Source organism: Miscanthus floridulus, chromosome 2 (assembly GCF_019320115.1).
Source record: "Miscanthus floridulus cultivar M001 chromosome 2, ASM1932011v1, whole genome shotgun sequence".
Taxonomy (NCBI): Eukaryota; Viridiplantae; Streptophyta; class Magnoliopsida; order Poales; family Poaceae; genus Miscanthus; species Miscanthus floridulus.
Window position 1 is genome coordinate 138,387,810 of NC_089581.1, and position 10,191 is coordinate 138,398,000.

The 10,191-nt window shown below is 44.1% G+C and overlaps 2 protein-coding genes across 3 annotated transcripts; one reads left to right on the top strand and one right to left on the bottom strand.

The window, feature by feature from the left end:
* The first annotated feature begins 423 nt into the window (after positions 1-423).
* On the top strand, positions 424-4,791 carry LOC136530943 (rhomboid-like protein 19). 2 transcript variants are annotated; one of them, XM_066523657.1, is made up of 8 exons: positions 424-870; positions 1,108-1,232; positions 1,873-1,933; positions 2,333-2,499; positions 3,224-3,335; positions 3,432-3,634; positions 4,135-4,269; positions 4,455-4,791. In XM_066523657.1, the coding sequence occupies exons 1-8, from the start codon at positions 838-840 to the stop codon at positions 4,594-4,596; spliced, it is 978 nt and encodes a 325-aa protein (XP_066379754.1). In that variant the 5' UTR covers positions 424-837; the 3' UTR covers positions 4,597-4,791. The 2 variants fall into 2 exon arrangements, with proteins under 2 accessions (XP_066379754.1, XP_066379759.1); XM_066523662.1 differs by having other exon boundaries at positions 429-870; positions 4,458-4,791.
* A 365-nt stretch (positions 4,792-5,156) lies between these two features.
* Positions 5,157-7,931, bottom strand: LOC136530961 (probable glutathione peroxidase 4). The gene is made up of 6 exons (XM_066523666.1): positions 7,633-7,931; positions 7,436-7,512; positions 7,277-7,338; positions 6,257-6,375; positions 5,622-5,792; positions 5,157-5,534 (listed from the first exon to the last, which is right to left on the bottom strand). Exons 1-6 carry the CDS (start codon positions 7,684-7,686, stop codon positions 5,505-5,507), a joined length of 513 nt encoding a protein of 170 aa, XP_066379763.1. The 5' UTR covers positions 7,687-7,931; the 3' UTR covers positions 5,157-5,504.
* Positions 7,932-10,191: the final 2,260 nt, after the last annotated feature.

The following is a 10,191-nucleotide window of genomic DNA, read 5'->3' on the forward strand; positions in this document are numbered from 1 at the left end:
GATGCCCAAAAAAACCATTGTAATTTGTTCTGCATAAACTTATGTATGGTACTTCGTCTTGGACTTGAGGCAGCACACTGAAAGCAAAACGCCGGTGATCTATTGCCGCTCGCCCGCCCCGACGTCGGGTATACGACGGTTGACGTCGGAGCACTGGAGCAGGGTGGTGGGCGAGCGGCATTCTCTGGAAGACGTTATGGGGCACCGAGGTGTGGCACGATCTGGTAGCAGGCCCGTGTAGGTGTAGCCGCACTACGCTGCCTCACTCGCAGCGTTCATGTTTCGTTCACACACCTGTTCGCACGCGGAAGAAGCCACGCGCGACGAGCACGGTAGGAGCGGGCACACTCGCCGAGTCGCCGTTGTGCGTACTGGGTTTGGACCCAACCAACTGAATCCCAACGGACGGGACTGGGCGATTTACCCATCGGGCACGGCCGGGCGCCTTTGTTGCCAGTGCCCCTGCGATTCGAGTGGGACGTACACGGACCGGCCCATGCTCACCCAGCCTAGTTGAGTTTGAGTCGCATCGCACCCGTCCATCGCCCTCGCCACATAAAACCCAGCTCGCTCGACTCGGCCCCGCTCGCCTCTGCCCACCGGCGACGGAGGACGCCGAGGAGGCTCTCCGCTGCCGACTCCATTTCTGCGAGATCCTCGCCGCGCACGAAGCGCAACACCGCGTCTGCCTGCACCCGCGGGTCGCCCGCCGGCCGCGGTCTCTTTCCGAGTCCCGACTCCCGAGCGCGCCTGCCGCCAAACTTCTGACGAGTGTCGGTGACCTCGGGTCGGGTTCGGCCTTCGACGGAGAACTGAGGGAGGGTCGCTGCCGACGCAATGAGCGCCTCCGCGACCCCGACCCCCGCAGCGGTATGCCTCCACTGCTCGCGCTCCTCTTCTCGTTCTTCCCCTCGCCCTTGATCTACCTGCCCGTGCATCTACCGCCTTCTCATTGAATCCCCCTGCATTCCGCCTTGCTGACGATTCCACGGGCCTCACACACAACGGAGGATCACGGGTTCCTAGAGCACCAGTTCGGCAGGACCGGATCGCTTATACCAGCTAGCGCGTCTATGCGTGGCTGACTGATCGATCTTGCTGATGCAGGGCGGGCGATTCTTCACGGGCTTCACCAAACTGTGCAAGGGCCTCGCCGTCATCCTCTTCCTCGCCCACATTTTGGTCCACCTCTTCCCTTCAGCCGCCACCTATCTCACGCTGATACCAGCCAGGTACCCGCTGTCATTCCTGATCCCGGATCCCTGATTCCTGATTCCTGAACCCACAGGGAGGGTTAGCCGAGCTACCTGCTCTTCCCTATTTGGCTGAACCGCGATCAGTCCTGTAATCTGTAATTCTGTACCCCCATTCACTTACTGTTCAGTTTGTTTAATTGGAAACTTATTTTACTATTCACGTTTCCCTTCAGTTGCTGCTCGGTTGTGTTTAACTGAAATCAGAAAAATAATTTTCTGAATGTAATCTGTACACCCGTTCAGTTATTGCTAATTCTCTTCTCTATGTGGGGGAAGTGTAAGTTCATGTAATTCACACACCGACTCGATTACTAGTTAGTTGCGTTTAATTGGAATTTTACTAATTTGCATTTTTTTTTCGTTACTGCTCAGTTGCTTTTAACTGAAATTATAGAAAAGAAAAAAGGTTTCTAAATGGCAGTAGTTATTGCTTAATTCAAATTTGATGTAAGCTTCAATGTCCATTTCCACTTCCACCTATGTTATACTGTTGGAAATGACCATATAAACTACCTCAATCTACATACTGAGATCCTTATTATACCATTTCTTTATAGTACATTACATGAATAGCTATTTCCAGGAGATTAACTAACTAGAGGTGTTCTCTGTACAGGACAATCCCTTTTGCTTGGAACCTGGTTACCGCTGGTTATATCGAGCAAACAATTCCAGGGGTATGTTTGCTCGACACATGTCCAATAGTCCAATATACTATTCGCCATTCTGCGATTATGTTTGCACTTCCTGCTGACCAAACATCGTAACAAGAGATGAACTCTAAGCACGAAAAAAAGTGTGATGAATGCTATGATATTTCATATGTTTTCTGTTTCCCATTATATTGTTTCCTATGCCTGTGGAATATCTGAGATATGGTGCTTGATGTGTACTTTAATTTGAAATCATGTTATTCTGTTGTCTGTTGGTCTTCAGTTTTCTAGGAAATCTCTTTATCCCTTGCTCGTTATTCTTTCTTACCTAGGATACTGCATCACACCACAATGTCGTGAAGGCTCATTATTTATTACATTAGGCAATGGCACTCTTATCTTACAAGGCTTCTGTGTTTCCAGGTGATAGTGAGCATAGTTGGTCTTCTTCTATTTGGGAAGGTGTTGGAGCCTTTATGGGGAGCTAAGGAGTTGCTCAAGTTTATTTTTATTGTTAATCTCTCAACTTCAGCTTGTGTCTTCGTAACTACTATTGTGCTGTACTACATAACACAGGAGGAGAGCTACCTGTAAGTGTCACATTTCATTAATTACTAATCCCTCCATCCTAAAATGTAAGGAATCGAATCAATTTTCAGACAAAATAAGGAGTCTGACAAAATACCGCATTACCCTTCACTAATTAGGAGAGAGTGAGTAGTTCGGTTATTGCTTTCCTAGTTTAAAGGGAATCTTTACATGTTATTATTTCCTACCATGAATTAGAGAGGAAAGGTAAGGTGTACTTAGAAGGAAAGGGGTGTTCGGTTAATAAAGACAGAGCAGAGAGAGGAGCTGAGGACCTAGAATACCTTATATTTTGGTAAATTTTTTGAAATCTCAATTCGTTATATTTCAGGACAGAGGGAGTAGCTTGCTAGTCAAATAGTTTTTTTTATCCGATTTACATGGGCACTTTGTTATGGAAATATTTTTTTAAGTGTCCTTGCAAAAGTATTTCCAGATAGCAACCTGCAGATTTCAATGTCTCCAAGTCTAGTATTGTACTCTAAGAAATGTGCTGAGCTCCCTCTTTTGAAAATTGAAATGATATTTTTGTCTCCAAATTTTGATCATAGGATATCTAACTGATAAGAAAGAACTAGGTTTAGATGGTTTGTTGGGAGATGCAGCAACATGATGTTTTCTGATTCTTTTCAATAGTGGATATTCATGATTTCAGTTCATAATGATTTTCTCGACCTAGTTATACTTTACCATGAAAATTGACATTACATCTATTTGATTCTGCAGCTACACACCTGTTTCTGGGTTTTATGGAGTTCTTTCAGGACTACTGGTGGGCATCAAGCAAATTTTACCTGATCAGGAGCTTAATCTTTTTGTGCTCAAGATTAGTGCAAAGGTGTTTGATCACTTCTGTAATGAAATTTGTCTAATTGTGCAATCAATTTTGATTATCTCCCAAGGTTTCCTAACATTTTTTTTTCTGTTTATTCAGTGGATTCCATCTATCGTTGCATTTATCTCTGTTGCCGTAAGCTTCTTCATAAAGGAATCGATGTCATACCTTCCCATCATATTATTTGGCAGCTACATGAGCTGGATTTACCTGCGTTACTTCCAAAGGAGATTAGAAGTAGGCCTTAAGGGGGACCCAAGTGATGAATTCTCATTTTCAAGCTTCTTCCCTGGATTTTTAAGGTACTGTTTTTCACAAGTGATCTTGGTGTAAAGCAGTGGGAAATGCGATGCAATAATTCTGCGAAGCGAAGAACATTTTAGAGGACCCCTTGCTCAGCGATGTGTGAATCCCTAATTTAAGATGTTAGAAGAAAATTTTGGATTACCATTGCAATTAAACATAACATCTAACTCTACCTTCGAAAGCATATATGAAGAGAAAGAGTTAGGAAATGGCTGTAGAGATATCAGATATAGGTGCTCATCCAACCTTTTTTTCCATACTAGAGGTGGCTCCTGTCCCCTAGTAATAACACAGAACACTAATGCTAACCAACCAACCATATCATTTTATGGATTCCTAGCTCTAAGGTTCTGTAGAAGAATTGTCCTTGGAATTTTTTTTTCTCTGAAAGTTACGATTGCTAAACACTTTACAAACAATACAAGACTCAACAAATCTAGAAATAAATAGACCTAAACTTTGTTTTTTATTTCATAAACTTATTGAAATATTGCAGGCCAATTTTGGACCCTATTGCTTCCATATTCCACAAACTCTTCTGTGGGCGATCTGCAAGACCTGAAGGCACAGGCCAGACATTGGATGGGTCACAGTTCCCTGGTTCGGGGTCCATTGAGGCAAACAGGAGGAGGTGCGAATTCCCTTTTTTTCTCTCATCATTTTAGCCATCCATCACTGAAACCATTTGCTTAGTAGATCACATGCTCTTGGTTTCCTACCCGTTGAGCACCATCACGAAATGATTGCTACCCATTGATCAGTCTTGATGTTCTTATCTCGGGCATCTCATTTGATTTGATTATTGTCCGTTCCCAGCAGAGAAAGGGGTCAGAGGGCACTGGAGCAGAGACTGGCGGAGAAGCTGGCCGCGGTCAGGAACGCGGAGGGCACGCCTCCGCCGAAGCAGCAGCAGAAGCAGCGGGAGGACGCAGAGGATGATGCTTCTGATGAAGTCTGAACCCTTTGTCAGGAGAGCTGGAGAGATCTTCCGTCAAATTTTCCTTGTATTTTTGCGCGTGCCGTCGCGTGAGCGGTGATCAAGACCCGCGGAGTATAGTGGAGTAGCAGCTCATGGCATGGCGATTGTGACAAAAGAGTGCAACCGTGCAAGAAGGCAAATGCGACACGCATGCTCGAACCAATTCTTGCAAGACAGGCGAGTAGTTTTTTTTTCGTGTCGTGCTCAGTAGTCAACCCTTTGCCAAATACTTTACGTTGTTTCACGTGCGATCTGACCGAAATGCTACGCTGCTACGCGCCCAACCTACCTTATCTAAGTTTTCCAGCTGTGTCTTTGTGTTAGCAGCTATGGCATCCGGCCTAAAAATGTCTATTAGGAGCATCGAAGACCTAACCGGAAACGTTAAAAAGGTCTGATAGCGACCTGTGAGATCATCTAGAACAAGCATGCAGATGTGATATGGCGCAAGCGCAAGACATGCCCATCCCATACCACCAGCCTCGATGAGACCACATATAACCAGTCCGTCGGGCCATCAAGCGTAATTAGGAACGGAATGAGCGTAAACACAAACCTTAAACTATAATGGTTCACTAATGTTACATAGTTTTGCATCGATATACCATTGTCTTCATTCTTCAGACAAAAAAAAAGGGCAAAAACATGACGGAGAAGATGATGGCTAGTTAATACAACCAATATTTTTTTTGAGGGGTAATACAACCATTACTTACACGAACGCAAACACGAGCGCAATGAGCATGAAGGCGAAAAGGAGGGCATTATACAAATTTTTACTACAAACAAGCAAAGACGTCTAAATGTTGCTACGATGGAATACTTCTGCGAGTGCCTATTTCTGCAAGTGGATGATGGGTGAGACGAGACAAGAGGACATGAGATCTTTATTCCTCAAGGGCCTTCTGGATGTCCTTCTGCAAAGTCGAAGAAAACACCAATCCATCGAAAAGTAAGCAGACGTCTGGAGAGGGGGAGAGAAAGAGAGGGAAGGAGTGAGGGACCTCAATTGACATTGGAGCTGTCGATGTTCCGTATCTCTCAATGACCTTCCCATTTTTGTCCACGAGAAACTTGGTAAAATTCCATTTGATTCTTGCTGATCCAAACAAACCAGGCTTGCTAGCTTTCAGAAACTTGTAAACCGGCGCGGCATCCGGGCCATTTACACGCACCTGCAAAACCCAAGTTTAAAATGCAACCAGCTTTCTTAGCAATAAGAACACAGTTTACACGTTGATGTCAACCTGTCGGGTCTATCCAAAATATCATATGCATGCCAACAAATTCTCACCATGGTTGATTACTTGTAATTTTAGACGGTAACATGCAGATGCAGATTGCATCTTTAAATACACTTGTGCAAATCGACTAAAACTTGTCTGATTGTGCCAAAGTAAAAACAATATAATAATGCATCGTCAAGTTCTGTGTTTATTTGCATCACATGATGTTAGTTTCCAACTTCATGTATTCTGTCATGTGGTCTTTGGCATCATCTAGAAATTTGCATAAAGAATATCCAATATTATTCTAACTACCAGGTACATGAGATGAGACTTGTATTCAGAAGAAATTATCTTAGAAAAAGGATCAAAAGTTTCTTAGCAAGCTAGCATGTTTGACAAACAGTTCTCACCTTCTGAAAAACTGGGTATTCAGCTTTAAATCTGGTGCAAGCAAAGTCTTTTATCTGCTGATTAGAACCTGGCTCTTGTCGCAAGAACTGATTGCAGGGGAATGCCAATATCTCAAAGTCTGACAAGTTTGGAAGTAAAATCAGTTTCTGTTAGATCTAAAGAATAAAATCAGTTCAATGGAATAGCATGCGCAGACTGAATCAAAGTACAGAGGCATAGTCACAAGAGACATGGGCTTGCTTGATAGCCATATATACTGAACTTAAAACAAAGCAAATTTGCTGCAAGTGTAAGTGGGTACAATACTTGATGCCTAAGCAACAACAAATCGTGATCATTCTCGCGTCATTTAAACTCCATGCAGTTTCGATTTGATTTCACTCAACAGTGCCCATATTGTCTGTCAGTCAGGAAAATGTTAGGTTGAAGTTAATTTTAGTTGTCCAAGAAATTTGGGGAAACAATCCTCATGGAAACAAACATCTTCTTTGGAAAACAGGGTTCTCACAGCCTCCTTTCAGAATCCTTCGCTGATCCTCAAAACATGTCTCCAAGTTAGAACCACTATCCAAGCACTCCAGAAAACGGAGGATCGCTTCGATTTGATAAGGGAATGCAATGAAATTGTATGCATGCTGTACCAGCTGCCTATCTTATGTAAGCTGCATAAAACCCATACATGTCGAAAAACAGCCGCAGAAATGAGCTACAGGTAAACAAAGCTTTTGGTATGAGTGCTGTGTGGCAAGCAATGTAAAATCTCCGTTGGGCAAGACCAATCACACAATTTTTTCAGGTGAAGATTTATGTGATTTTTTGCCATTCCACTTCAAACAGAAATTTCAATTCAAACAGAAGACAACTACTACTATTCCGACAAGCATCACCGTGCACTACCCCAATTCTAACTAGAACACTTGTTGAACCCACTTGTGCACGCCAACCCCAGAGAGATTCACATTTCAGACCATTAACAAGCACAACAACAGATCAAGAACAGGAGCAAGCAAAGAACTGACCTTTGTCCCTGTACTTCTGATAAAGCTCCGTCAGCTGCGTGTAATTAACCTCCGTGAACCCACTGACGGCACCGAGAACATCAAAACCGTCTCAGCATCTCACGAACCAGGAGAATACAAAAAACAATTTCTATCGACAGTCAGAGAAAGATAGCGTACCATTTGGAGGCGACGTTAACAACAAGGAGGACCTTCCCCTTGTATGTCTCCAGGCTCACTTCCTTGCCGTTGCAATCCTGCTCCGCGAAGAAATCCCCAAATTTATCTTTTGCCAAAAAAAAGAACAGTAAAAGAAACGAAGAATACAAACAGGACCACGCAGAAGGAGCGTGATCTCGGGATGGGGATCGCCGCACCTTGACGGTGAATTCGTGTATGGAGGTCTCCGGCACGGACTCGGCCGCCCCCATCTCGCTTCCGCTCCGCTTCGCCTCTCCTTCCTTCCCTTCCCTACCCGAGTGGGGCTCTCTGGAATCCCCGTCTCTTGGATTTGATTTTTCTCGTGTTCTTTTTTGCTCCAGTAATAATGGGGACGGAAGAGAGGAGAGAAGCGCGTGGTCGTTTATTTATAGCGGGATCAGATCATCAGAGCGCCGGGCGTTGGGCGCGATGAGCAGTGGACCAGGCTGTCTGATCAGGCTCAGGCTCAGCTCCGTCCGGTAGGAAGAACAACTTTTGCGGTCCCTGGGCCCACCAATAGCATTCATCTAAGGCCCTCCACAATGTTGCTCTTGAGTAATGCCTAAAAGAGGAGAGAGAGGATCATAGCACCACTCCCTCCATTGCAACTAGTGTAGCCAGTTTTGAGCGATGCCAACAAAACGGAGAGCGGAGCAAGTACTTTCACCGATGCCAACTGATGCCAGATTGATAAAATATTGTTTCCTTCGTACCCATTGAGATAGCCGACAAGACCTGTGCAAGGCTGGCTGAGTACGGCATCTGCTTTTTTATTTACTTTTAACTAGATTGACGGGTCCCACAAGTGATGCTTGGTATTGTATACCACTGTGAGCTAACTGGAGTGGTGCTAGAGTTCATACGTGGAGGTCGATGATTTTTGGGCACCACTCTGCACACTGCGGAAGGCCTAACGGCACAAAGACCACAAACCGTCTCGGACTCTCCCTCTGTGTGCCGTGTATACCTGGATATTGCACGGGGAGCATTGATGTTGCAACAGTGCTACCGTGAGGCGTCCGCACCTACGCTCCGTTTCACGTGTCACGTACGTCGTCCCAACGTCATCAGCATTGAGAGAGGTGGATGAACGGCGCAGGCATCGTATCGGAAGCGTCAGGAGGGGGAGACACGGAGGCGAGAAAGAAAAAAAAAGCGAGAAGAGTTATCTATTTTTAAAATATCTAGATGTAGCATTTGTAATATATGTCTGAAAGCAAATAAAATATTTAAAATATGCATCTGAACACATTTGCAAAAACAATTGAAAAGCACTTGAAACTATTATAAACATATGCAATATTCATATAAAACACTTGCAACATATATGTGAAACATATATAATATCTAGATAAACGCACTGCAACATTAATCTAAAAAATAGATGAAATATGGGAACAGAAGCTTATAACATACGTGTACAACCATTGCAACATATGCAACATCCCGATCTACTTTTGCAACATCCATATAAAACATTTACAACATGCCAATGTGAAAGGATCAAGATGTCCAAGAGGGGAGATGAATTAGGCTAATTGTAAATTTTTTGCAATAATTAAGTCCTACACTTAGCTCATTTCACCCTCTTATGCACAGAAGTGTTTCTATTATTCTACCGCACAAAAGTTTTACACCCTAGATTCCAATCCTACTTTAGCATGATAATGTTAAGAATGTAAAGACATGAATTGAATTGCTCAAATATAAATGCTCAAAGTAAAAAGAAGGAAAGAAATACGGCGATGTTTTTTCGAGGTATCGGAGAGTCGCCACTCCCCACTAGTCTTCATTGGAGCACCCGCGCAAAGGTAGCTCCCCCTTGATCCACGTAAAGATCAAGTGCTCTCTACGGGTTGATTCTTCGACACTCCATCACGGTGAATCGCCCACAACCGCTCACACCATGACTTGGGTCATTCACAAGCTCCGCCAGATGATCACCAAGCTTTTAATCACCACCGAGCCATCTAAGTGATGGCGATCATCAAGAATAACAAGCACAAACTCTCACTTGACCAAAACAAGCCTGAAGAGAAAGGTAGATGCACACTTACTACTCCCTATGCACTAATAATGTTCTTAATCTTGGATTCTTAAATCTCAATTACCCCACTAGGCTCTTACTCTCCCTTGCACTCCAAAGGTATTTCTTAGCTGAACAAATAGGCAAGAGAGCTAAGTTAAACGAGTGGGAGAATTATTTATACTCCCCACTTCGAAACATACCCGTTGAGGTTCAACTCAGCATTTTCGGGGTGATCGGACGCTAAGGTCAAAATGACCGGATGTGTCCGATCAGTAACCAACAGCTACATGACGCTAGCACAGTCATCAGACCCTAACAGAGACCGGATTCTGTCCAGCGTCAGATCGCCACCCATCTAACGCGTCCGGTCAGTAATTTCCTTCTCTAGATGCTTACTATTGTTGACCAGACATGGCCTCTAGTGCGTCAGGTCACAATGTTCTCAGCGTTCGGTCCTTCGTGAGTGCTACACCTCTTTGCTACAGTTGCGTGCACCTATACGTCCGATCCTGATTAGGAGCCAATGTTCGATCGTCCTTCTGCCCCTGCAGCGCACGCCAACAACTGACCCGACTCACCCTGATCGAGTTTGGTTCAATGTCCGTGTAAGGAAAATGGATCCTAGGCCTATTTACTTTGAATTTTGGTGTTTGATGACCAACATAATTAAATTAGACTAATGAATTTTCAAGTAATTGTTTTATAG

Bases quoted from the DNA above. Each gene is read 5' to 3' on its own strand.
- LOC136530943 (XM_066523657.1), top strand. From the start codon at position 838: ATGAGCGCCTCCGCGACCCCGACCCCCGCAGCG. The intron at 2,500-3,223 runs GTAAGTGTCACA...TTGATTCTGCAG, and splicing joins ACACAGGAGGAGAGCTACCT to CTACACACCTGTTTCTGGGT. The intron at 4,270-4,454 runs GTGCGAATTCCC...GTCCGTTCCCAG, and splicing joins ATTGAGGCAAACAGGAGGAG to CAGAGAAAGGGGTCAGAGGG.
- LOC136530961 (XM_066523666.1), bottom strand. From the start codon at position 7,686: ATGGGGGCGGCCGAGTCCGTGCCGGAGACCTCCATACACGAATTCACC. The intron at 7,339-7,435 runs GTACGCTATCTT...CGGTGCCGTCAG, and splicing joins GTTAACGTCGCCTCCAAATG to TGGGTTCACGGAGGTTAATT. The intron at 5,793-6,256 runs GTGAGAACTGTT...TGGGTTTTGCAG, and splicing joins AATACCCAGTTTTTCAGAAG to GTGCGTGTAAATGGCCCGGA.